General features: G+C 42.0%; 1 protein-coding gene across 2 annotated transcripts; it reads right to left on the bottom strand.

The window, feature by feature from the left end:
* Positions 1-1,467: 1,467 nt before the first annotated feature.
* gnb1l (guanine nucleotide binding protein (G protein), beta polypeptide 1-like) lies at positions 1,468-27,219 on the bottom strand. Of its 2 annotated transcripts, XM_086313109.1 has the most exons (8): positions 27,124-27,170; positions 23,520-23,871; positions 21,015-21,186; positions 20,722-20,847; positions 20,374-20,536; positions 16,674-16,766; positions 7,987-8,202; positions 1,468-2,397 (listed from the first exon to the last, which is right to left on the bottom strand). In XM_086313109.1, exons 3-8 carry the CDS (start codon positions 21,122-21,124, stop codon positions 2,119-2,121), a joined length of 987 nt encoding a protein of 328 aa, XP_086169235.1. In that variant the 5' UTR covers positions 21,125-21,186; positions 23,520-23,871; positions 27,124-27,170; the 3' UTR covers positions 1,468-2,118. The 2 variants fall into 2 exon arrangements, with proteins under 2 accessions (XP_086169235.1, XP_086169234.1); XM_086313108.1 differs by lacking the exon at positions 23,520-23,871 and having other exon boundaries at positions 1,469-2,397; positions 27,124-27,219.

The following is a 27,219-nucleotide window of genomic DNA, read 5'->3' as shown; positions in this document are numbered from 1 at the left end:
ACACAGCGAGAGCCTAGATACATTTGTATTAATTCACATATGAAAAAACAAATAAAACCAACTTAGCCGTGAGGTAAAACATTGATCTTGGCTTGTGGGCAACGGGTTATTTTCTTTTGGACGCTCTTTTTCACAATGTCTAAATAATCAGTCTCAGTGTGACATCTGAGCTAGTAATATAATCCATGAAGGCTTAGGGAGAGACTGCATTGACTGCGCACACACACGTGCACCCTAACGGATTATGTCCCATCCCTAAACCAGGCTGACCTCTGACCTTAAGGGCCAAGGAAGACACATGTTAGGTGATAAGTGAAGCACAAGGCCTATTGTGCAGACAGTCTCTCTTCCCCGTTTATTGACTTCCTAAATGATCCATTATGGAGTGATTTACGAGGTTTACCGCCATACAGCCGGACACTTGTGAAGCTACTGGGTTGTTGTCTGCTCCGTTCAGCAGACATCTACACCAATAGGACCAAGCATTTGATTTATCAGAGAATGGACGGAAGCTTGCCTACATCACCTCCAGTGTTTGTTCAAAGCCAACAAAGGAGTTAGGAAGACATTATGAATGCAAGGTGTCACAGGAAGTGTAGGGACAAAACGTATACTCTGCGGGGGATACTAAAAAATACAAAAAAAAAAAAGTGATAGACGGTTTATACATGGACTTTTAAGTGAAATAAAAGCTTTCAACGAATTTAAAGTTCAGGTACAATTTTGGCAGCAGCTTCACAGAAAAGCAGCTTGTCTCAATAATGACCTTGTCTTTTCTATGCTGGCTAATGATTCAAGGCCATTGTGCTGCTCTGGCTCTTTGATTTCTCAGGCCTGTCCTGTACACCATGACGAGCTTCTCAACTTGGGATCATCCCCGGAGCCAAAGTCGTTACAAAGCAGAACGTCTGGTGTTTGAAGCTCTGCCTCCCCCCCCCTTCCGACCTCTCGGCACGATGTAGTAACATATGAGCTCCCATGATGCTCGTCGACTCTCAGATATATTGCGAAAGAATGAAATGAAAAACAAAACATCTTGATTTTCCTTTAAGACCCTTAACCTTCTTGACAAATGTCATCTTCTTTAAAGGACGTCTGCATTCGGCATTACAAATCTAAATGCTAACAACTGTCACACGGCAAATTAAACAGAACCTTTGCTTAATTTTCAACTTGACAAGTTTCGACACGAGCGCTAAAGGAGTTCACATTTAATAGTTTATCTCAAAGCAGGTATACTTCTTATAAAATGAGCTCATAAACTGATTACGCAGATCAGGGAAAGCAACACCAAACCACTATCCTTCTGTTCTGCCCCCCCCCCCCCCCCGCCACGCTGTGATTTACTTTTGTTTGACAAACACAGCTCAGGTCAGACTGCAAGGCCTGTGTGCTAAACTAAAGCCTGCTAGAATAACAACATGAGATTACGTAGCTGCTCAGGTGCGGCGTATACCTTAAATTCAAGTCCACTGAAGCAAATCTCCTTTCAGATAGGTCAACACAATCACATAGCTGCATGGAGCAGTTAAAAGTCATCAGGAATTCCAGTCAGCTTAATAGAAATGGAAATAATGGTGGTTCAGCTTTGACATGATATATTTAAAAAAAAAATTTAAAAAGCACACTAAAATATAATGAGTGAAAATAAAGATTTTATTTTATTTTGGAGACCAATATACTTTCTTTGTATTTTCACATTGACCCCTTCCTCGCTATTCTCAGAGATAAATAAAAACATAATCAGTATATATACATCAGAACATACCAATACAACTTTGATAAGATGCTGCAGTTGGTCTAACTTGTAAAGACTGAACATGGAAATCAGTTGTGATCATGTATTCACCGGCATCTTCCGACCATGAAGACGATCCTTTATTTAATCTGTATCAAAAAGAATTGAAGTGCTTTAATTCTGCAGCTGTACAGCGCTAAGGAGTGAAACACGGACTCCTGAGTTTCACGTGGTTGTCAGTAGGTAGCTGTTCATAGCTCAACTGTAATGTCAGTACATGAGAAGCACAATCTATTTCCATATTGTATCAGCACACATGATTGTAATGTATGAATGTAGTATTGATCATAAATCTGTAAATCTTCTCAGAGCTCAGTGACTCAGCCTGTGTCCGTTCCCTCGTTGTAAACTGACCAGAGGCTGATTCGCTGGTCCTTTGATCCGGCAGCCAGGACTCTTTGTCTGGGGTCCCGGTGGTCAGAGAAAGCTACACTGAGCACCATGTCTGTGTGGTACTGTAGTACCGCCAGCGGCCGGAGCTTCTTCCAGCCAAATACTCTTATCCGGTGGTCCCAACCTGCTGAAGCCAGAAGTTTACGATCCATGCGGATACACAGCTGGGAAACCCCGGGGTTGACCAGCGTCACGCAGTCCTGCAGCTGTAAGAAAGAAAGAGGAAAAATATCTGAACAGGTGACTGTGTGCTACTAAAACACAACTACAAAGGCATTCTCGTATGTATTCCAAGCCTCGTGCTTGTTTAAGGATGGGATGTAGCATTTTTTCCTAACTGTAAATGTAACACCAAATAACCCATTTTTCATGCAAATAGAGGCAAGAAAAAAAACAGACATACTTAATAGATCAGTAAGTCAATTAATCACTACCGTCTGGGAAAATGTGGCCAAGGCAAACACCGACAATGAGGGGGCTATCAGCTGATCTGATGACTGAGGTCCAAGTGTGAGGCTGGAGGTCTGTTGAACCTGGCTGCATACTCCTGGGACTCAATCATCATCCATAAAACATTAGGGCACGAGGGCCGCGAGTAAATCTCTCGGCGACCCATTATTTGTTTTGGAGTTAGGGAGGCGTATTCTGTAAGCGTGTTACCTGTGTCGCCGTTTGGAAGAAAGCGAGAGACCATCTCGCTGAAATGCTTGTTTGCAGAGACCGTGTTGCTTTAAGCACCTCTGATGAATTACATTCACACTGAAAGGTCTGATCAGCGGAGAGAGACCTGATAAATACACTGCTGTAACATCTGCCTGCTAAAGATTAGCCACAGCCCCCTCTCCCTGTGATCAACAGCGTCCCACAGACTGTATCCATCTCTCTAAATGCGCAACATTCTGACAAATGAAAATGAATGGTGGCTAAGATGGTGCTCTGAAGGGCCCCGGTGTTGTGGGCATTCCTGGAGAAGCGAACGTGCTTTTCCTGAAGGGTAGAGATCTCCACCGGATCGCTATACGGGACCTAAACATCTGGCTGTGGGAGCTGAAATCAAACTGGACAGCGTAAAATTGACTTCATAAGTTGTGTCTAGGGAGACTAATGGTTTGGATGGGGAGGAGATGTTGGGAGAATTTATCCTGCTCCTGTTCTGGGCAGGAACCATCCGCAAGCTGCATGTGGAAGACATAAGCCAGGTACTCATAGCCCAAGTGGATAAAGTGGAATGCAAGGGAGAGAAGGAGCAGGGAGGAATGTCATTGATCATAACAGCAAGAAAAGCCAAGTTTAGAAGAGACAATGATACCATTTCACTTTTTTTCTTTTGTTAGTCAAACCATCATCGCGAGGATGAAACCGTGTGCCCACTTCGCCCAACAGAGCCAAATCCACAAATACAAAGCAAACTAAGGGGTGAAAGATTGTTCTGAGCTTTGTTATTACCTCAGGTATTTGGTATGCCCCTACCTCTGTCCATCTGGTTTGCATTAGAGTCCTGATAATGATGGGTTTAAGTGTCTGTTTTTGTTTGTTTTGCTTCCCATAGTTTGTGTCAGGAAAAGGCATTTGTTTCATTAAGGGGTCAATTGCAGGCAGTAAATGGCTAATGAAGTAGTGATGGTCATTCAGCAAGGCTGCTTGGTTAATTGTTTTTACTTTCTGTCTGAGAAAGTGGAGAGGAAAAAGTAGTAAAAAGAAAAAAATGGCTGCCTTGTGCTATAATTTAGAATGAGTGATGCTCATGTGAAGCTCTGCCGGTTCCTGAGCTGCCGGCCATCAGTGTCGAGTCGCGAGGTGCTGGAGCTTGGACTGAAACAATCAGCTGACTGACTGAGAAGTAAAAGAGAAATAAAACTGTGAGATTCAATTAGCTGCCAATTTATCAATTCTAAACTTAAAGAAAAATCCAGGCCGGTTTTATTTTATTGCAATTAATTTTGTGCTGGCCTCACTTTGGGGTTAACTTTTAATTGCACTTTACCTGCTAATTTATCAGCAAATCACATCTTCCTGACAGGAAATGGGAGTTGCAGCCTAAAAGTCATATTAATTTTGATCATATAGATGATCTGCTTACACTTAGGACACTTTGGAGACCGTTGTTGTTGTTGTTTTCGATAATGATTGAAAAAACAACAGGATGATTAAAACATTTTGAGAAACATTTTGACTTCGGTATTTAGAACAAAGCCATGTACCCTGATTCCAGACTTTGATTCCAGACACTAAGCTAAGCAGCTGCTTTTTCGAAAAGACAACAATCTCCTAAATGTCAAAAAAAAAAAAGGATCAAAAATCCTGCTGCTCAAATGAGACTTTTTTAAACTGTCTTCTACAAACAGTTAATTGATTGGATTTGGCTTTTTAAAAATATGACCTATTTATTTGGTCCATAAAAGTGGGCCAAATAAATAAAGCTGTGCTTCAACTGGCTCTGAGGCTGCAGATTAATTTGAATTAAAAAAACCTAAAAAATAGTTGCAGCCCTTGAATATATTATTTCTAAATGTCAGAAAAAGTCTTTGCTCTTGGAACATAAGACTATTGTCTTTTCTAACTCGATGTTCTCCGGCAGCAGCATTGTTGCTTTTGCTGTCAGGCCACACCACATCTAACTGAAAATGCAGCTGACTTCAAGTGCTGCCATTAACCAGTCCTCAGTCTCTAATGAAACCCATTAGCTCTAACCGGGGAGTCTTGGCTTGCATTATTTCCACCCCATTTTTCCTCAGATTGCTTCCTTGCTATCTCATCACAGACAGAATCCATCTTTGGTCTTCATCATTCTTTTTTCTTGTTTTTTTTTCTTCCCTTTTTGGAAACACTCCTTCCTGGGCTGTGTTACAGCATGCAGATAAACACACACAACGGGGTTTGCTGTCTAAACGCCAGATTTCTCAGCTGTCAGGAGGCTACCAGCTCTGCTCAGCAGCTGGGCCTATGACAGATCCAACACAAACTCACACTTCAGGATCCTCTTTCGTAGCATCTCACCAGAGCGAGCTGACGTTCAAAGGGAGTGTCCACTTGGCAGGTTTCACTCGTGCTTTGCTTCACTTTTTCCCCCTTCTTCTTCCCTCCTGTCTTTAACCTTGGTCTTGGCACCAATCTTGGTGTTCACACTGATCTACTGAAATGTCCCATCATCGCTCACTCACTCGAGTCTAGCGGCTGGAAGGGTTTTCACAGGTATATCTGACACACCCTGTCCCTGAATCACACTTGGCAGTGGGGAGATTACAGCCTTTTGTCACCTTGTCTGTTAGAGCTCGGCTCTGGCTGACAGGAGATGGATGTGTCAGGTGAGCAATCCCATTCAGAAAAGATAGGAGGAGGAGGAGGAAGGGTGATGCCCCATAAAAAGAGTGAAGATTTTTTATATTGCAGCACAGCTGAAGTTGGGCTTGATTTGATCGGATCCAAAAGCCAGGACTCGACACTAGCAGTTGCAGGAATTGTGGTTTCCCAAAGAAATCGTGCAGGTGACAACAGGGGATATTTTTATATTGCTGTGTATGTGAGGAGCAGGATGTCCACCTGTAGAGAACTGTCATCAGCTCCAGCAACAACTCACTGTCAGACACGCTTGATTTACATTGCTAATCTTCCCCTGTCTATACCCCGTTTTCCCTTCTCCAGACTGCGACTGCTGTCTTTTTCCCTCTCCAGGAGAAACCCGTCACTGCACGTGCCAATGCAGGTGAGCATCCACCTAAATGAGCGTCCATCTGGTTTAACAGCTTGTAAGTCTCACGTCTTTATACAACATAGTCTCGACCCTGACAAATTCTCAAAAATGCACACTGCACCAGAGCAGAGGGGGAAAATGCTATGAAATGATATCAGGCTTTCCAGGTCAAGCAGAAGATAAAGGCCTCTGGAAGCCATGTGAAATACATTAACCTCCATTCCTGAGGCTATCTGTCTTTATCTGGCCTTGATAAGCTCACTTCACAGCCTTTCAGCCTCGCTAAATCATAACTGCGCTGCATTGTGTCACATTCAGTTTCCCCACCGTTTCACCAAAAAAAAGGAGAAAAAAAAGCATCCAGCCAGCTCTGCTGCACTGGACTGTATCGCAGGGGTAATTTGTGGGAAGTGGGATGCTGTGGCACTTACAGCCTCCTCAGCCTTTATTGCAGCCTCCCACTGTGAACTACTGTTCCCTTTACTGCAGATGTGTTTTTTGTTTGGTTAAGGGGCCTCTCAGGTTTTGATATTTTTATTACCTCTCAAGGGTCATCAGTCAGGACCCCGGGCCAGGGTCCACCAACCGGCAGGTCCCCCCTGCCTGCCTGCTATGGCCACACAAAAATACTTTTGTGGGAAGAACTGAGGATAGCTGTCTGGACGTCACACTGAGCTGCACTTCAGAATAATTTAAAAGCCCCCGTTGGATCCTTTCCCTCTCCTTGTGCTTTCTGCCTGTCATACTCATCCTGGATTACACGCTGAATCAATATTTTGTTGCTCGAGCAAAATAAAGCAAATAAACCCCTCTCCTCCTCCTTTCGATTGAATCAAATCCTTCGCGGTGTTTTCCTAGACACATATTTAGGGGTGAAAAAAAATGGAGCTTCGCAAATATTTCTAATTCAAGCATTCATTTGTAAAAAGCCTCGGAAAGAATAATACCGCTTTCACTGTGCAGGAGTGTACTATATCAGCCTCAGGTTCCCCTTGGCTCGGATTCACGGGGGTTGGCTGAAAAATAGGAGCATTCCCTTTTGCTCATGAAATCAAGAGAAAATACAGCTTCAAATGAGGCGTTAAGTCTCGGAGGCGTTGGCTGTTATGTAAAATGAATTATGGTACAAGCTGATATGATCTCTTTTGGTGTTAGTGCAGATGCACTGGCATGGAATTTATTGTATAGACAGGACATATGTTTGAGAGTCTGTGTGTTTTAACAGAATTATGGTAAGAGGAATGTTGTATGCTAAATGAATTAAGTATGCCTTGATTTTCCTCTTTTTAAAACCAGAAAATGACACACATTTTTCTTCCCAGCTGTAATCAACGGTGACGTGAGCATATCGAGGTCTAGTATGCGATTGTGTATCAATGTTCATGTGGGTGGTAAGACTCTGGAGTGACAGCCCCAGCTTGGCCCTTGGCCCCCAGCTCTGCCAATGCTGTGTAACCAGCAGCTGATTTATGGCCCCTGGAGCCCTGCTGAGCCTCTTCCTCTTTGGCCCCTGATGTTTTCCAAGCAAGCCCAGAGAAAGGTAACACTCCTCTGCTGCTGCCAGTTCCTTTTTATACTATTTCTAGGGACTCTCTTGTTCAACAATTAGTTAGCAGGTCAGCTTATTTGGGGTCTTAGCTAGGGACGCTTCAGTAACCAATATGAATTAGCATGACTAGCTCAACCAAGGTAGTTGTATCCTTTGGAATACTTCTATTTATTATTAGTCCTTTATTTATCCAGGTAAAAAATCTCATTGAGATTAAAAATCTCAACTTCAAGAGACACCTGGCATCATGTCTAAAATACCTTCAGTACTTAACCCTAATTTGGCAGAATTGTTAGTATTATTTGATATAAAGAAAAGTACATAGTGACCCAACTGAAACATCCGAACAGAAAAAAACAGCTAAAATCAAGCACAAATCAATTTAAGTCACAAATACTTAATACAGCTAGCTAAAAGCAATGATTAAAGCTATGTTTTTCTAAGTTATCACTGCGGATTAGAGGTTACTGCAGGTGTATCACAACAAACAAATTCACATTTTCACAGTTTGAGAGTGACTGACCAGTCAGATCAAACGCTCTGTCCTCTACTGACCTGCAGGTTGCTCTGTCCATCCAGCCTCCAGGAGGAGAGCGTCTTCTCAGAGGAGCCCGATACGCCCCTCAGACTTGTGGTGTCAAAGGTCAGGCACATGACAGGCTCAGGGTGGGCTTTGACTTGGCTCAACTTGGACCTCTGGGTTACGTCCCACAGCAACAGAGAGCCATTCTCGTATCCAGCTAACAGGAGAGGCCCAGAGCCCGAGTCTGGCTGAAGAGAGGAAGGAGAAGGGACAGCAAGATGGAGAAGAGGGGACAGAAAGTGAAGCATGAGTTAAGCTGTTAGATGAGAGCTGTGTCGTAAAAAAAAAAAAAACACGGAAACCACTGCGCAATGCTGGAAACTGAGAGGAGCAGAGGTTATCATCCTGGAAGCTCCCGCTGACACTCAGAGAAACGCTCCATTCGTCAGCTTGCTGCTCTCTCTTTCCAGCACTCCATTACACCACTCCTCACTTTGCTCCTCATCTATATTACTAAGCCACAGACATCAAGCATGCACAGATAGAATACTACATAAGGTAGTGAAATAAAGCAAAACGCTGAAAAAATGCTGCTTTTCTCGACATGTAGCTGAGATTTTGTGTTCATGTCTTCCTGACTATCTCCTCATTATGCAATGTTCTGGTTTTTCTCCACTTTAATGTGTTCATGTTTTATTATTTTATTCTATTTTGATCATTTTTGCTACCAATATAACTCCTCTGCAAAAAATACTCTCAAACTGCATACTCGCGATCTAAAAAGAATAAATAAATCGAACTTTCGTACAAACCCGACACATAATCTGGCTTCACATCCATTTCATTTCCGGACGTTCCAGATCCAGCTTGAATGTTTACAACTGGCGAATCCATCAGAGTAAATCTTTCAAATCACATGAAATGAAATGAAACCAAGTGTGCAAACAGGCATCAGACAAAATAAAAAAGAATCTTCTGTTAAATATATAGAGCAATCTATGGTGACCATAAAATAGAGTTGCATGCATATTAATGGGGCAAAGTCAGCAGTGTAACATTTGAAAAGAATAATAAAGCTGTGCCTTCCCACTGTTGTGAGTCCACAGATAACCTCTGAGTGCTCGCTTCCTCTACAGCAGTATAATCAAGCCGGCTCAGAGGCTGTGTGGAGGTGTAGCTGAGCTTGTAAATTATGTCTGTGGACAAGCACATAAAGGTGGGCTGGTGAAAAGTAGCTGCCTTATATAGGCACTGCTGGAGGCGAGATGTGAAGGACGAGGGAGGGACACCTGGTGAGATTTTCCCATCATCCCGCTTCCTGAAAATCAAATTTTTTCCATAAAAATACAAAACACTGTAGTCCGTTCTACCGTAAATACGTTCCTTAAAACGCCCTAATGTGGCCTGAAGAAACAGATATGTACGTATATCCTAACTCATGCCTTTACTTTAAAATACCGCCAGGCCTCCAGAAATAGCACAGTGCCATGCGGAAGGTAGGAGGGTAAGAAATTTTTTCCATATGTGCAAGGAGGCCGTGTCTGCCATTTTTTCCCTACTCATGTCCAAGTCCTCTTCTCACTTAACGCCCTATATTTCTCTTCTTGCAGCTTTAAACAAATTATAGACAGAGTCGTGTATTCCTTCCAAACACATCAGCGAGGACGAACACTAAGGGATTATGAAAACAAATAAAAACACGTGAAAATCAGTGGCCCCTGCTTGCCGGCAGGGACCGGGCTAAGCGTTCCAGGCTAGGGGCCCACCGTTTCACTTAAGTGTAGGACTTTGCTGATTGATGATGTCATGGGTCAGAGGTCGGGGAACCCTGGGTAGACATGTAATTCATTATATCCTCCACAGGCCTTTCTACAAGAGGGCTCTCTGCTGGAGTGGGGCTGGGGCTCAGGGAGAAGATTCATCACCAAAGAGCAGCTGGAAAGATGGATGGAAGCTGGCTGGAGATGCAGGACCAACGGAGGAGACTTCTCTGTGTCGTCTCCAGGATGGCAATGTCATGTGACTTTCAGCCATGTTTTCATAGCTGTATTTATGTAGCGTATTAGCACGTAATTAGAGACTGATTTATTTGATTTTTTTTCCGTTTGTTTTAGTGCACAGGACACTCACTGAGTAGAAAGAGCAAGTAGGAATGGGACACAGAAAATGATCTGGGCAGAATTAGACCATGGCCTCTGCACCCTTTCAGCATACAGATTACCTACTCTACCAGGTGAGCTATAGAGGTGCCCTATAGGCCGATTTTCATTCTTTTGGCAAATATGCCAAGACATCATTGTGCCATTTCTACTGTAAACATATCACAACCCCAATGCTGTGTAAAATGTAAATAAAGGAGAATGTCATGATTTGCAAATCTCATTGTCTCATATGTTATTCACAAAAGGACAGAGCAGAAATACCAAACGTTTAAACCAAGAAAAAATTCCATCTTAATAAAAATACTGACTCATTTGATGGCAGCAACACATCTTTAAAAAGCAGAAGCATAGACAGTTTAAGGTTGTCTTGCTCCTCCTTCAAGGCCCTCTTTGAAAAGGTCATCCATCTAGCTTTGATGGTGCCTTTCCAGATGCAGGCTTTTGAACTGAGCACTGATAACTAGTCAGATGGTCTCTCCTTTCCTTAGTCCAAAGGACACGGCCTCCATGTTTTCCAAAAGAGAATTTGCAAATTTTCATTCGGTTCCACTTTCCCTCAGTCCATTTTAAAAGGGCTTTGGACCAATTTCTGGATCATGTTCATGATGTGCATGATAGGGTGTTATCCTGCATGTGTAGACGGAACAGCAAACGGTGTTTATGAGCTCATGCAGTGACTCCTATGACAGAATGTGCCTGCTTGCAATGCAGCGCAGCCCAAGGACCCGCTGGAATCTAGTACATATTTTCATCTTGGTCCTTTGAATGATATTATGCACTGGTAAAGACTTTGCATTCAGGTATTCAAATTCTTTGATGAACACCGTTCCAAAATTGTTCCACAATTTGTTAATGCAGTTTTTTTACATATTGATTCTATTGTGAATAAAATATTGGTTTATGAGATTTGCAAAACCAGTTGCATCCCAACTGTTTTAGTCTTGGAGTTGTATTAAGACTTCTAGTGAGATATACATGCTGTAAGGTGGTGTAGCTGTGTCCTGTTTGACAATTAACACTCTGAGCGCTTTTGTACTGAATATATTAAGTATATTATATTTTATTAATATTCATTTATTCGTTTCCTTCCTTCTCTTGTCTGCTGAAACAGTGTTTAATGTTTAAAATCCACCTGCCGCTGAAGCATCAGAAACTACAAATATGACGTGCACAGGTACATGATATTGGTCAACATAATCAACATACATAATACTTATGTTATACATATAACATATTATGTAAGGCAATAAAAATATTTACACAGTTTTCTAAAACTCATCACCAAATTGCTTGCTTTAGGTAACCATCAATTTTGAAATGATTGTTTTTAAAGAAAGCTGCAAAACCTTAAATTTCACAATCAGACAGAATGTTTCCGCTTCTCAATTTTACCATGTCAAACAGAGTGAAAATTCTCCTATAACCCTCTTTTCCTCTTTTTAAGTTTTTTCTATTTTCCTCCAGAATACATATCCAGACATCTTTACAGAAAAGTTTAACGACTGTTATAGAGGTCATTACATTTTCTAACTAAGAGCTTTATTCACAAATGTGAGCAGATTAAATCACAGTTCTGAGAAAGTTCCTCTTTCTCAGGAAAAAAGTGCAGTTGCAGCCCTGAAGCACTTCAGTTCGATTTCTGGTCACAAATATTTTTTTTTGATGATTTGCACATCATAAAATCAAAAAAAACATTTGTACTTATTATTTTTGTGCAATGCCTCAGTTTACACCAGGGATGTCAAACTACTTTTAGAAACATAAAGCATGTGCAGCTCACTTTGATGTGGGCGAGATGAGTGAAACTCACTTTCAGTGTAAAAACATTTAACTGCACATTTAATCCCTGATATATTTTAATATAAGATAAAGAAGTGCAACTTTATCAGGACATCTCAGGTCACTGCCCAGACTGTCTCATATTTATAAAACAAAGTTTTTGATGAAAAAAAATTTTTAAACAAAATTTCTATTGTACATGGTGAAAAACTGTCATTAAATTGTTTACCTAACTACTTTGTTGTAATATAAATGGCTGTGTGGGGAATCCTTATCAACAGGAATAGCTGTCAAATTTATGAATATACAGTAAAAAAGTTGAAACCTTTATGCCCTCCGTCGTATTTTCTAAACATCTCCAGTGGGCCGGGTTCGGGTCTTTGCTGGCCCGGTGCTGACCCCGGGCCTTAAATTTGATACAACTGGTTAAGACAAACAGAAGAATGCAACTTCCACTGTAACTGCCATTTAGCTTTTGTGTTCAATATTAAAATTAGTCATGTTCATTTTTTCAAAAAAGTTAAAGTAAATAGTGGTAATCTACAGGGGCAGATTGTCACAAAGCAGGGCCATAAACATCACAGACTTTACTGACAGCAACTAATATGTGCCATTTATTGGTGATGTTCTGTACTGTTTGTCCTTGTTTATTATAAGGTATGTAAATGGTCAGTGGTACTTGGATAGCACCTTTCAACTCTTACCGATCACTCAAAGTGCTATTTACACTACAGGCCACTTTCACCCATGTCTTAAACATTTTCTACCCACACACTCACCCACCAACGATGCATCACGAACAATTTGGGGTGCAGACTGGAGAATCCGCTATGATCCCAGGACCACAGCCATCATACATGAGAATTTTTATATTAACCTATATTATATAGTTTTATAGGCGTATAGGTTTTTCTGTATTTTTTGCCAAGGACAATGTAAAGGAGTCATTTACACTAACAATCTACTCTCTATTCAGCTGTGCACTGTTGCTTTCACAAAGTAAAAACATAACAAGATAACTGGAGAAAAATGGCATCATGAAGCTAATAAATTTTCGGTGTCGTTTCCTTGTGTTGTGATTCCGGCCTAAATCACGAACAACCCTCAGACCAGTTTGTTTGCTGATGTGGCCACCACAGGCCTCGGGCAGACACTGCTTCAACATAAGGAACCAATCGCCTCCTTCGCTTTTCGTCCCGGTCTCACCATGATGTCATGGCCACGAGGCTGCAAGGTGATGAGCTGAGAGTGATGGATATCTGTATAGGAACATTTCCTTTCCCCCCGCCAGCCTCTGTTCACATTAAAAGCCTTGCACATCATATATCACTACTGTCCCCCTGGCCAAGCCTGACATCGGCACACAAGTCAAACCCACATGTGGAGGCGCTTTCCTCCTCCTCCACTCGCCATCGTTCATGGCTTCCTAGCCGATCAGATGCAGAAAACCCTGATAATAAGCTCTGTCACCTTTATGTCATAGCCCACTAAGGGCTAGGTGGGATTTTAATGGAGTGAATTGTGGCTAAATTTGGAAGAAAGCGTTGCTTAAGACTTAATCGTTTCCATAAACTCCTGCAGAGAGGTCTTAAAGGCTGACAATAAATCTGTTGGTGAGTCTGCCTTAAAAATATAGGAGGATAATCGCTTCTCGTCTCAGCAGTGGGAAGAAAAGAGGGAGGGGTGGCGAGTGCGAAGACAGAGAGAAGAGATAATTGGCAGTGGCTTCTTCCTGGAGTGTGTGTGATAGGGAGAGGCAGGGTGGAGAGATGGGGATACAGTTGGGTCCATATATATTTGGACAGAGATGACTTTTTCTTTACTTGTTTGGTTCTGTATGTTACCACAATGAATATTAAATTAAACAACTCAAATGCAGTTAAAGTTCAGCTTTAATTCAGCGGGTTAAATATAAAGTTTGCATAAAAATGTGAGGAACTAACAGATTTTTTTTTTAAACACGAGCCCTTATTTTCAGAGGATCAGAAGTAATTGGACAAATTCAATAACTGACAATAAAAATCTTATTTCTAATACTTGGTTGAAAAAGCTTGGATGGCAATGACAGCCTGAAGTCTTGAACCCATCCACATCACCAGATGCTGGGTCTTCAACAAAACTAAAGAAAATTCAAGAATATTCCACTACTTTGCTTCAATAAACTCCTGGGTTGCTTTGGTTGTATGTTTTGGGTCATTTTCCATCTGTATTATGAAACACTGACAATCAATTTGACTGCATGTAGCTGGATCTGAGCAGACAGTATGTCTCTAAACGCCTCAGAATTCATTCAGCTGCTTCTGTCCTGTGTCACATCATCAACAAACATTAGTGTCCAAGCCATCACGCTGCCTCCGCCGTGTTTTACAGTTGATGTGGTACACTTTGGATCATGAGCTGTTCCACACCTTCTCCATACTTTTGTCTTGCCATCACTCTGGTAGAGGATAATCTTGGTTTCATCTGTCCAGAGAAGATTTTTCCAGAACTCTGCTGGCTTTTTTGTTCCAATCTAGCCTTTCTACTCTTGAGGCTTATGAGTGACTTGCTTCCTGGGGAGTCTTGTTCACTTGTTTGGCTGTTGTGAAGGGATCTCTCATCACCATGGAATTTATTCTGCGATCATCCACCACGCATGTCTTCCATGGACGTCCAGGTCGTTTTGTGCTGCTGAGTTCACCAGTGCTTTCTTTCTTTCTGTACCAAATTGTAGATTTTCCCGCTCCTAATATTGTAGCAATTTCTCAGATGTTTTTTTTTTCTGTTTTCGCAGCTTAAGGTTGGCTTGTTTTATTTGCATAGAGAGCTCCTTTGACCGCATGTTGTCTGTTCACAGCAAAGTCTTCCAAATGCAAGCACCATACCTCAAATCAACTCCAGACCTTTTATCTGCTTAATTGATAATGATATAAGGAAGGAATTACCCACACCTGCCTGTGAAATAGCCTTTGAGACAATGTCTGTCCAATTACTTTTGGTCCCTTTAAAAGAAGATGGCAGATATTAAGGAGCTGAAACTCCTAAACCCTTCACCCAATTTGAACGTGGGTACCCTCAGTAAACAGGTAAAAAAAAAAAAAAACTGTCAGCGTCCAAATATATAAGGACCTAACTGTAGCTGTTTCAGCCGTTGCTTCCTGCTGTGTCAGGTTAAGGAGGCAGTAGGAAGCATTTGAGCATTTAATGCGAAAGGCAAGATAACGTTTGTATTTTTTTCTTCTCGTGACTGAGGAAAGACCTGCTGTGTGTTTGATAGTGAGTGAAAGAAGGGGTTGTATGCATTCACAGATGCACACAGACAGGGCCGGGTTTTCAGTCTTTTCTTGCGCTCGGAAACTCTTGAGTCACTCAGTCAGTGTAACAGATGAACATGCTTTGAAAGGAATCGGCCTGAAATGATTTACAATCACCTGGGCCCTTCGGCTTTGAAGTCAGACAGCTGCCTGTGCTGTATTACAAAGATATTATATAATTTATAATGATATAATTGATCATTATGTTTTCTGGCACTCAACGCTCAGCCAGCTTTGGTTCATAAATCAGATGATGAAAGGTGGATGCAACAGTGAAATCAAAGGCAAACAAGAAAAAACACAAACATGGTGTCAGCAGGCACCGAGACTCTTTTCTCTACAACATCACAAACAATGTCACTTTTATAGGCTTTGCTTTTGACTTATTAACTCTAATTAGTATTACAGGGATGCTGGGCTAAGTGTGCACAGGCCAGCAGCTTGCCTCACTCTGGGGTTCAAGATGATAAGCTGTGTTTTGATTTCTGTTGCCTGTAAACTGCACAGCTCATTAAATTTATGCAAACCATCCACAGCCTTGCATCAAAACCCCCCATTCAGTCCCTCCCTGCAGCCCCAAAACCTGGAGAGTTAATAATTAACCATAAAAATAATTACAGGGTTGCGTTAATGGCTGGAAAATAAAACTTTCAACGGCAATCACAAAACAGAAAGCTGTAACTTCTTTTGCCCAGATCAGATTGGATGTACAGCTGCAGGCTGATATATGGCTGTGAACCCCCGGCCTTTCCAAACACTCTAATTACAGTGTTGGGACTCGCTGCCAGCTGAGAAGAAACGCTTGGAAAAAATGATGCAGGACGAGTTGTCGAGCTGTAAATCACGAGCCGCATCTCACGTGTGTGTTTTTTGTTTACTTTAGCGACTTGTCGTGGGCCGCTGTCCAATCAGAATGAAGCAGGTATGTACGGATGTGTGAGCTTTTATTAACAGTCATGAAACAAAAGGTACATCGTTCTCTGGCTGTCAGTGTGATTTTCTTTTTTTGGATAGTGTGACTGATCATATTGTGAATTTCCTTATTTTCTGTTATGTTTCACTGGTGGCTCCTAATTAGACCTGTGCAAAATGTTCTAAAAGACATTTTAGACAGTTTTGTACTAGACGATATCTAAGAAACACATCTCTGCATGTGAGCACAGAAGCTCCACCATATTTTAGTTGAAATGTATATATTTATATGAGGGGCAACCAATCAGAAGAAAGTTGTCCTGAAGAGAGGAAATAGAAATAAAATAGCTCCAAAGATAAATCAGAATAATTTTGACCTATGACTCACACAAATGTCAAAAAAGATGGGGGGCTGTAAATGAGCGGCATAGGGCCCTTTCTGGGTGTATCTGTGCATTTCTCAGTGTGTGCTGGTAATGATGCAGAAAAATAGAGTAACAGACAATTAATTAAAACATTAATTAAAACAACTCAACAATATCTTTGAAGAAAACACTTTAAACTGATGCTTACCTGCCACAGTTGTAGACACATGACCATCCCCAGCTTTTCTTCTGGCACAAGGGTGCAGACTGCAGTCTTACTGGGCAGCTCGATAATCTTGATCTGTGGAGAACACGTGACAATTACAGGTTAAAACTGAAAGGGTACCATTACATTGCAAAGAAAAGGATAATGATGGATTTTTTTTCCTGCACAAAATGTGGTGTCTCGCCATCTTGCAGCTATTGAGATATTTAAGGGGGTCAAGATAAAAAGGCCGGGGGTCACCAGAATCAGTAGCACACATCCCAAGAGAACAATGGATTTCTGTACAAAATTTCATGGCAATCTATCAGCGTAAAAATGCTTTCATCCCAATCAAGGTCGTGTTCCTGCCAAACAGGACTGCTATCTCTCACCCCAAAAGCGAAAAATGGCAGCGTATGTGTTTTCATTAATCTGTTTTCATTACTGGCACAAAATTATATATACACACAAGTTCTAATTGCCAAGTTGGAATTTGTCTGTCTTCTGCATTCAAGTAACAAACCTGCAACCCAAATCCATACTTGCTTTTTCAGGACCTCCACGGATCCAAGTCCCTCCAACCAGCAGTACAGTGTCATCCATCAGCGCAGAGCAGCCGCCTCACTGTCTATAATAAATCCTGCTAAAGGCTCACCCTGCGACCTGAGTGGTGTTTTCCTGCACACATTGGCACTGATTCTGATAAAAAATACACAGACTAATGATGATGTGTGTGCGTGCACGTGCGAGTGTGTGTACCCACACATCCTGACCAAAGCTCATTCCTTCGACTTTCTCCACGCGGATGATATACACTGCTCATATTCATTCTCATTAGGCCTCAGATTAAACAGCCCTTAAAGGAAGCGATCTGTATTTTAGCGCTAAGCCACATCTGTCCTGCATGTTTACCTCTGCGTGCCTGACAAAGAGGGCCTTTAAGGACTTCTCTGTGCCTCAGGTGATCACTGTTCTTGTGTGGCATCACACTGCCCATAAATAAAACACCCACGCTATTAATTAATGTTTCTCCCGTGGCAGCAAAGCTGCTGGCAGGAATCTCACTGTGAGCAGTAAACAATAAAACCACGTGAAATAGCTTCAGATGGAAACTGCTGCCTGTCTCGGTTACATATCTAAATATCGCCCCGTATTTTGCCCGAGGCGCTGAATCATGCCACTGTGAATGCTATGTGGCAAGTGCCTCAGTATTGTTCCTTAAGGTAATTCATTAATGGGTGTGTTTTTACTTGCAGATGCATGATAGGGATCTGACTTGGTCAGTTATGTCTGTGGAATGGGGTGGAGAGCCCAAAATGGAGTGTGGCCTGTTTTGGTCTGCCGTTTATGGGTCTGTAGGTGTGTCTCTGTCTGTGTCTGTTGGGACAATGGCATTATTGAGGTGCTGGGAGTCACAGGCGCCCTGATGCCTGGCCCACTGGACCGAGGTTAGCAGAGGCACGTTTGACTGGATCAGGTGACCGCTCCTTCCCTTTCAAGTGTAGCTCTGCCACAGAAGAGCACGTAACATGAATCTGGAGGCAATAAAAGATGGCTGAATAGCTGGCTGCCCCATCCTGCCTCACCACTCAGACACTGGCTCCACACAAAACCAAACAGGCGTGTGGGTGTAGAAAATTAACCTCAAGACAGACAAAACTGTGATTTCATTCCACCATCAGGACTGGGCTGGGATTCTTTTCTCTTTAAGCCACCATTCAAAGACAAAAATGTAAACAGCTACTTTGACTTTTAAGCAGGAACATGCTCATTACTTACTGTAAAGCACAGTTAAAACTGCGCTTTGCTTTCTTAGGAATTCTCAAAGCCATGTGTTTTAGACAAAAGCATTCAGGTAAAAGAATGTTACTAACCACAACCACAATTAACCAACATTTAGCTGGTGGTCAGTACTAAGATCCTGACCTTCAAAAGTGCACACTGATGCATAAAATCAAGGTTTGCTAATGATGCCATTCAGATCACAGTTTGACAGTTTCTGGCTGCAGAGGGCATGCTCATGTGTCATGTTGACACTACCTGAATGGATTCAATACGCTTATGGATCACATCAAATGCAAAACATCGGAGGAAAGATGACAGAACTTGCAACAAAAACAACTTTGAGGAACACAATTTTCCGAGAGCACACTTACGGTATCAAAACCCACAAATATGTGTGAATTCCATTGAGTTAAACAGCAACAGCAAGTCTGGTCAGGTTTATACAGGATGTGTTTTTACACTCAACTCAGACGGTTTAAACCAATTAAGCTGCACACACAAAAAGCCGAGCTATTTATATGCTAACGAAATCCTTCCATGTCAGTTGAAAATGAAACGGAGCATCAAGTTACTCATCAAATGGGAATTTAATTGAATGCGGACGGATGCAGTCGAATCTGCAGTGTCAGAAGTAACACTTTGCATTTTTCAGTAAGCATTAAACAACTGACTTCAGTAATTACATTACAGATACAATTATGTTGTTATTTTCATTGCAATCGGTCTTCAGTTCTATGTAACAACCAAACATGCTTCTTTCTTCCTGAGCACTTGTGCCACAATCAGCTGACTTGTGTTTGTCTGCAAATTGAGTCAAAGGCAGAAAGAGCCACAAATTAAAGCTGAGCATTTGCTGACCCCAGCCTGGCAGCCAGAGCCTGAACTTCAGCAGGTGATCTACCTGTTCATGTTTCTGAAGTAGAATCACTGTTGTGATCGCTTTGAGGTCTCTTTGTGCTGGCTTTCATCTTTGCTTTGTGTTCATACATAAAAACTAAAAGAAAGACTGAATGTGTTTCCTTGTTAGGACAGGGAGTTGTGTTATTGTGTGGGACTGGCCATTATGTGATGGTGCACTTCAGGTCATTTTACGGAGTAACAAGAAAATAATGCAACGAATAATTTAATGCATTACTTTCTCTGGCAAGTAATTAATCAACATACTCCATTACTTTTAAGAAAAGTAACAAGTAATAGTTAGTATAATACTTATATAACACTCAATGTAATGTAATCAGACTTGCATTCCTGTGAAAATGTGTGGCAAACATTTCTAGATATTATAATAAAAAGTTGTCACACTCACTAATAGAAACTCCTCTACCTCAAGAAAAAGATTCCATTTTTAACTTAATTACATTATATCTATAATAGGAACCTTTAAGCTTTCCCTTGTTTTCCCTCATGTCTATACAGTTACAATAGCAGATGCTCATATTAAACATAGCTGAAGTTTCAAATAATGAGTTCAGCATAAGTACAGCTAATCCCTGTGAGCCAACAGCTCAGGCTTCAGACAGTTTTGTCTACTCTTGGTTCTGTATCATATTATATGGTAAGACATCAGTGAAAGCGGATGTTCTTAATATAGTTCTCTCAAGTTCTCACCTGTTGTTCAAACTTTTTATTCACAAGGCTCGGACAGTAAGAAGTAAAAAGAAGCAAAGGAGCTAAAATGTCTCATTTTAGACTAAGAATGGACTGAAGGAATTCCAAGGCTTAGTATAGGACAAGTATCATCTGGATCTATGGATCATGAAAAGTAACTCTTGTGGAGACCAGGAATAAAAATATTGAACTGGAAACAGATTCCCTTTAGGTTCAGAGATTTAGCATATGCCAGCATGTGCTGATAAAGAGGCGGGGGATGAACATGGATTGTAAAGACAATTGAATGTTGACACTGCTGATGTCTAACCTCCTCCGTCTGCTCCCCAGCGTAGGCCAGAAGGTAATTTGCAGGGCTCATCTCTACAAGGGAGCACTGACAGTATCCAACACTGCCAGTCCGCACAGACTCCACCAGCTCACTGCGACCTTCACTCACGTCCCACCAGCAGACCTGCATGTCCCGGCCCTGACTGCGCCACCAACAGGAAGAGCGAAACCAGAGCTGAAAATCTGCAGTTATTCACTATTATATACTTTTTAAAATCAAACAGTTTGCATAGAATTAAACCACAACTGACATACTAACAACATTTCTTATTCACAAATCCTTGCTAAGAAAATAAAGGTAAGAACCAGACAGCTGAGAGAGGTTTACCTGATGAGTGCATCTGCTGACTGCAGTGTGCTGACCCAGATGACAGAGTTACCAGAGTGAGCTTCTATGATCTTCTCTGCCCTCCTGCTGTTCAGGTTCCAGATATGTATGGCACCCTTTCCTGACCTGCAAAAACAAGGATGCTGCTTTGTAAAGGATCTTTAATGATCATCACGTACATAGAACCTTACACTAAACTGGTTCTGCTTTACAGTAGCTACAAAAATGGTAAGATTTACTCTTGTTCAAAGAAACTAACATTCAAAAATATGAAGGAGCAAATCGTGGCTCACCCAGAGAACAGGAGGGGAGTGCCCTCTCCTTGGCAGCTAAAGTGAAGTGTGTTAAGGGGTCCGCCCGCCCCCCTCAGGGTGTAAATGGGGGATGGAGAAGGACGAGACATCCTTTGGTCAAGCAATCAAAACGTGGCAGAAAGAAGGCTGCAAACTAGCGCCGCTGCGGTCACTGTAAAAGAAAAACATGAACATGAAATCTGAATGTAACACGTGACAGTAGTGTATTCTGAGGCTGATGGCAATAAAATGCTTACAGTCCACACTGGATTGCTCCACAAATACCTCTCAGAGACTGCACAACGTCTGATAAACGTATTTTATGCAAAACAGGATAATTGGACACATTTTAGATGAACAAAATAGAAATGAAGTGCACACCTAATATGTCAAATAAGCAAAAACCTTTTATGCACAAACACTGAGCACGGGCCTCCTTGAGGTGCTTCACCCTTTCTCTTCCACACAGCAGACAGATGTTTTATACACTGTCTGTATTTTCTCCATTGTTAGTAGCTACAGACCCTGTGGCTCTCTTTCGGTCTTCCTCCTTCTAGTCTGCGTGAAAACACCTCTCTTACTCAATATGTCATATATCACCACTTCTGACAGCTGAATTACTGTAAACACAGAGAGCTGAGCTTCTCATTCCTCTTGATCTACAGCCGTTGTCCCAGAGGCAGAGGTAACAGCTCGGGCTTTTAAGCTGTTTGTAGGCTGGGCAGCTGAGGAAACCAACCTGACCACGGGCATGCTGCAAGGAAATGATGCTTCAACACTGAACAATCACATGTGAATGGCTGATATCACAGCTAATAAAATGCTATCTATGTTTAAAATCATGGTGTCAAACTACATGAAAAGACACTTGCCAACACAAAACATACGGATGCACCAACTGGGCTATTATTAGTATTTATGTTTTGCACAGGCATGTGGCCCACGTATATGTAAATGGTAATTGGTAGTTCTTATAAAAGTGCTTTTTCTACCCATTCACACACATTCATATAAGCGCTTTTTTCTATGCTTTTTCTACCTAAGTGCTTTCTATCTCCAATGGATGCATCGGAGAGCAATCAGCACTACAGCCACCCCTGTAAGCTTACAGGCATTCCCATCCAAGTACTAACCAGGCCCAAACTTGCTTAGCTATTCCCACATTTCTCTGCCTTAATTTATTCAGTATTTGTTGTGATTCGTTCCTCCATTTTTTAAGTAAAACAAAAAGATCATCATTAACAAATTAACTGCTTTTCATCATCACCTTTGAACTGGGTTCAGAGAAGTGTATCTTTCCCCTTGGCAAATCTGAGATGATCAAATGAGAAGCTTTGGATGAGGTGACACAGAATTACCTTTTTCAGCCAGTGTAAAAGCGATATGACATAACAGGTAAAAATCAGCCACTGACATTATCTATCCACCTATCAGCTGATATGTCCCACTTGTGTCCAGTATATTGATAGCAGTTAGTATAGGGAAGAACACAATGTTCTGCAAGAACACATTTACTCCAAATATGAACCAAGATATATAATAGTAAGAGTCACAGGCCCTGACAGAGCCCTGATTTCAGTTTCATAGAGTAAATCTGAGGATACACAATGAAAGAATGGAGTCTACCAAAATCTACAAAAAAGTAACATAAGTTCTCTATAATGCTTGGCTGCTACACCAACTGATTAATGGCATTGTTTTCCAAAGCATCCCCACAGGTACCTAAAACTGGAAGCCTTATTCTCCTGCCCCGACTCACTCCCCTCCCCTACTTTTACTTATCATAACCCTTGCTCTCTGCAATCAGCAGACACTGAAACTGGAGCCCGAGGCATTCAGGAGCAGCTCATTTCAGGAGGTTAGTGGTTAAATTGTCCATGTGAATCTGTGAAGCGGAGCGACAGAGACCCCCGATCAACCTCCCTAATTAAGCACATAACAGTGTAGTCCCATGTTCTAACAATGACGGTTATTTCACCAGCTGTACTATTGATTAATATATAAAGCAGAAATTGAAAAAAAAAAAAGCATCAGCTTTTTTACCCTGTAATTAAGTTGGTCTAATAAATTAATACATTTCAGAAAAAGTAGGAAATTTTCATTCATTAAAAAGAACTTTATGTGAATTAAGTGCTCAAAACTTTCTGAGCATAATTCCTGCAGGTGTCCTAACTTTTCACAATAACTTGCAAACCCTCTGTGTGTCTGACAGCAGTGTGGAACAAATGTTACTGATGCATTATTATGACAAAACTCAACTGCCTGAAAGGTACCTAACAAAGGCCGACAGACTGCTTGGTCATGCTACAACATCACACAAAGGCCTTGAGAAAAGAACAGGAGAGGTCTCAAAGCCTGGCGGACTGGCACAGTATCCAGACTGAAACTCAGCTGGATCTGGAGCTGTACAGAACTGAAAGCACAGCAACCAATAAGTGCAAGACATTTGTGGAATCTCCAACGACAAGATTGAGACTGAAATTTGGAAATGTTTAAGATACTGACCATTAATGTCACACTTTTCTCGGAACTGAACCAACAGAAACGCCTTAAAGCAACAACTGTACAAACTTGTTTTGTATGGTATGAAGAAGATGGCAGCAGTATTTTTATGGGTCTATCAGTGAAGCTGCTCCTCCTGTGAATGGGTGGGTAAGACTACATTCCTTAGTCCTGGGCCTGTGTGAGTGTGTGACAGGGGGGGGGCTAACCCTGGTAACAGGTGGGTTATGCCTCCCTTATTGTCCTCTTCCAGTGTTGAGCTGCGAGTCACACTGAGACCTGAAACTGGCTGTTTTCATTGGCTTGCTGTTTCGACTCGCAGAACTTTCCACTGGCAGCTGCAGCTCGCCGTCACCTAAAAGACAACAGCCGGAGTCAGCGGCGGACACGCGCTTTGCAGGGGCTCGAGAACTGCAAAAATAAACGCACATCCAAAGGATGAGTATAATGGCCATTTTCCCCCAGCCACTACTTCCTCAGTGAGGTTTTCCAGGCGTCAGCATTTCCAGTCGCTGAACTGGCCCAACAATGGGCCTGCTGTCGCGGCTGCAAGCGAGTCAGCTACAAACCCAAACACAAACATGCAGGCAGCTCAGGAAGGGAGAGAAAGACACTGTAAACAAACAACATGGTGACTCGAAGTCACCAAAATGTATTTTCAAGAAGGAAGCAAAGCAAAGGGGGGGATCTGCCCTGGCATTTTTCAAGCCAGTAATTTTCACTTGTGAATGCACATCCGCTGTAGTGGTCGAGCTGCAGTAAAGCTGGCAGCAGGATCAGGTCAAAGAAATGCAGACGCAGGTCAAAGAACTCAAAATTTACTGGGTTGCTTTTTTTAATAAACATAAGAAACCTTCATAAGGTGAACTATAAAAGACAGGAAGACTCTCTGTGTGGCCATTGTTTTATTAAGCATGTTCACAATGAAAAAAAGAATAGCTACACCTAATTAAACCTGTGTATCGTGCACAAGAATACTAAATCAGGGAGACTGATTAACACGCCTGAGCTGGTTTTAGGAGCCAGCGGGAAGAGGCAAGAGAGGACTGAGGCTCCTGCTGGCCCTGTAACAGATAAGACAGCTCTGGGTAATCTGACTCAAAGTCCACGGATAAAGGCAGTTTGTCTCTTCTTGGGCCGTCTGTCCACACCTACAGGGTAATTAGGCCTAATTATGAGAGAAAGGTCCGCTTCCCCTTCATGTTATTAAATGAGAGCCAGCCTCGTCCGCCAAGAATCTCTCAACACCAGCAAGGGGCTGGCGACCTTCAGATCAAACACAGCGACTATCTGTGCCCCCCTTTGACTGCGCCACCGCCCGTTACCCTCCTCAGCATCACTGCACATACGAAGAGGGAGGGGACACACAGGACAGTCGTTATGATATGGGGCATCAAAGTTTTTCTATTTTTTGTTTTTCCAGCAGAGTTGGAGGGGAGAGTCCTGCACATTCCTCGCTTGGTGCTGTATCACGTGATCGGACGCTACCCTCCCGAGCTCCTGAACTTATGGGATTGTGCCATTCATAAATATAAAGAGCAGGCAGGGAAGGATATACTGATCACAGGGGTTGATGATGGGACCTTTTATAATGCCCCAGCTTCACAAGAGCCATTATGGAGCCATGGAATCCCAAGATCCCGTTCTGTGATATGAGCCTCATCAAATATGAGATCTGAGCTGCATGATGAAAACCCAAAGCAGATTACACATAGCTCAAAAGCTCCAGTCTAGATGTGCCCTCAATGAAAAACCTACTTTATGACCTATCAAACCAGTAATATTCCTTTTCTTAGCCAACAAAGGTCAAGAAAAAGCTTCCAGATTCTTCTAAGGCCACTACATCATACCTCAGCTATTAGTCATACTTCACTATTAGCTGTTTATCAAAGGCAATGCTCTTATCTGCTGCTTCCCTGCTTTTTCTGGTCATGATGGCATTTCCACCTCGCTTGTTGATCAGTGGGTGGTGAGCTGATTCTACAACCATTAGTCAGCCCTTCTTGCCTCAGCCCTCCCCCTTTCCAACTAATACAGGTCCTCCTGAGGAGGAAACCAATGTGCCAAATAGAGAGCGAGCTCCATTATAAACATGCAGCTAGAAAAACAGAATGGGAAGTGGCAAGGAAGACACACACCCTTTATTGTGTCTTGGTGGGGGTAATCTGGACTGGATAAACAGCCCAGCGTCAGATAGTGGCTGAAGTCAGACACAAGTGCACCAACACCCACTGTCAGTCACAGATCCAATGAGCGGGAAGAGGCAGCATTGTTCGCGTGAATGGCGTGAATGCTAAGCAGGGGCCACTGCAGATAAGGGCTCAATGCCTTGTGGGAGTCACTGATGCAGGCACTGATGGAGCACCATGTCAGAGGGTCCTGATTTAGGAGGTTCTGACTGTGGTCAACAGGTACCAAGAGCCTTATCTGTTTGCATTATCACCCATTTCCTCCATCAGGTCATTTGCCTGGGCACTAGAGGAAAAAGGCACACAAGAGGGTCGACAGCTCGAGGGTCATCATACATCAACGCACATTTTGAGTGTGATCACCTTCGGATATATGGGGATTATGCTGTCAACGCAGCAAATATAGGAAAACAAGTGCATTCTTATTGTGCTCTAATTCAAAAAAGACATCATGCATTGAGGGTTGGGGAACACAGGAAACAGCAAGTTGTTACACTTTGTCAGACTGCACATCCCCCACTCCTTCAGCTGTCAGTCAACTTCAGGGGCAGCGATGAGTGACTGAATGCACAAATCAATGGTGAAAAGTTTGACAACGGGATAACTAGTTGTAGGTGGTGAACAGCTCCTGGAGTTCAACCAGAACGGACTCTTAAATGTGACCGAGTAACAAAACACCATTTACAACACCTGTCCAGCACCTGTGCATTCCTCAAAGGCTGTATAGGCTCCATATTCATTGCTTTTCTAATACAATAACTAACTTTATAACCTGTAAATACCAAAAAAGAATTTCATAGATGATATGTAATAGACACATATGCTCATTAAAAAGAATTGATTTTAAAAATGTAATTTCTCCTTGACTTATTTCTCACACTCCATTCTTCAATAAATAAAAAAATGTATAAATATTTATATAAATCTCCCTCACAACTAATTCCAACACATGTCACGAGGAACATAAGCTGTAGCTATCACTACAAACTTCGCTCAAAAAAATAGTACTTTTAAGTACCCTTCTGACCTACAGGAATGGTACACCGTGTATTTTATCCACAAGAGTGGATCCACAACAGAAATATAGCTCTCATGTTAATACAGCTCAGAGGGCAGATAAGAAGCTGCCCTCCACGCAGATGCTGGACTTCACATCCGGGATTTCCGTTATTCGTTATCTACTGAAGGAGATATGTTACACAAGCCTTTGTTAAAATCTAAAATACTGACTTTAAAAAAATGTTTGGAGGTGCTTTGGTTTCTCTCGCGCGATATTAGTAAGAAACAGGCTAACGTTAGCAACGTGGCTCGAAAATAGCCCTAATAAACATTTTTAGATGTCAGGAGTTATTGCTGGGTATAGTGAGTACACAGTTTATGAAAAGAAGTAGACGCTTTAATGAATATTGTTAAAATACCATTTGAGCGAGACACCGGTGTTTTCACTGCAGCTGTGGGAGAGGCGATACAAAGCATGCGCCGCATCTGAAGGACCTCTATTTACAGAATATGAG

This window comes from Aulonocara sp. 'chitande type north' Nkhata Bay, linkage group LG12 (assembly GCF_057382095.1).
Source record: "Aulonocara sp. 'chitande type north' Nkhata Bay isolate Kocher_YH1m ecotype deep benthic linkage group LG12, A_spYH_male_GT1.1, whole genome shotgun sequence".
In the NCBI taxonomy this organism is placed as follows: Eukaryota; Metazoa; Chordata; class Actinopteri; order Cichliformes; family Cichlidae; genus Aulonocara; species Aulonocara sp. 'chitande type north' Nkhata Bay.
Note: the sequence above shows the minus strand (reverse complement) of the source record. Positions and strands in the feature narration are given on the sequence as shown.

Bases quoted from the DNA above. Each gene is read 5' to 3' on its own strand.
- gnb1l (XM_086313108.1), bottom strand. From the start codon at position 21,124: ATGTCTCGTCCTTCTCCATCCCCCATTTACACCCTGAGGGGGGCGGGC. The intron at 20,537-20,721 runs GTAAACCTCTCT...TTGGTGGCGCAG, and splicing joins TCAGCAGATGCACTCATCAG to TCAGGGCCGGGACATGCAGG. The intron at 2,398-7,986 runs GTCAGTAGAGGA...TCTTTCTTACAG, and splicing joins ATGGACAGAGCAACCTGCAG to CTGCAGGACTGCGTGACGCT.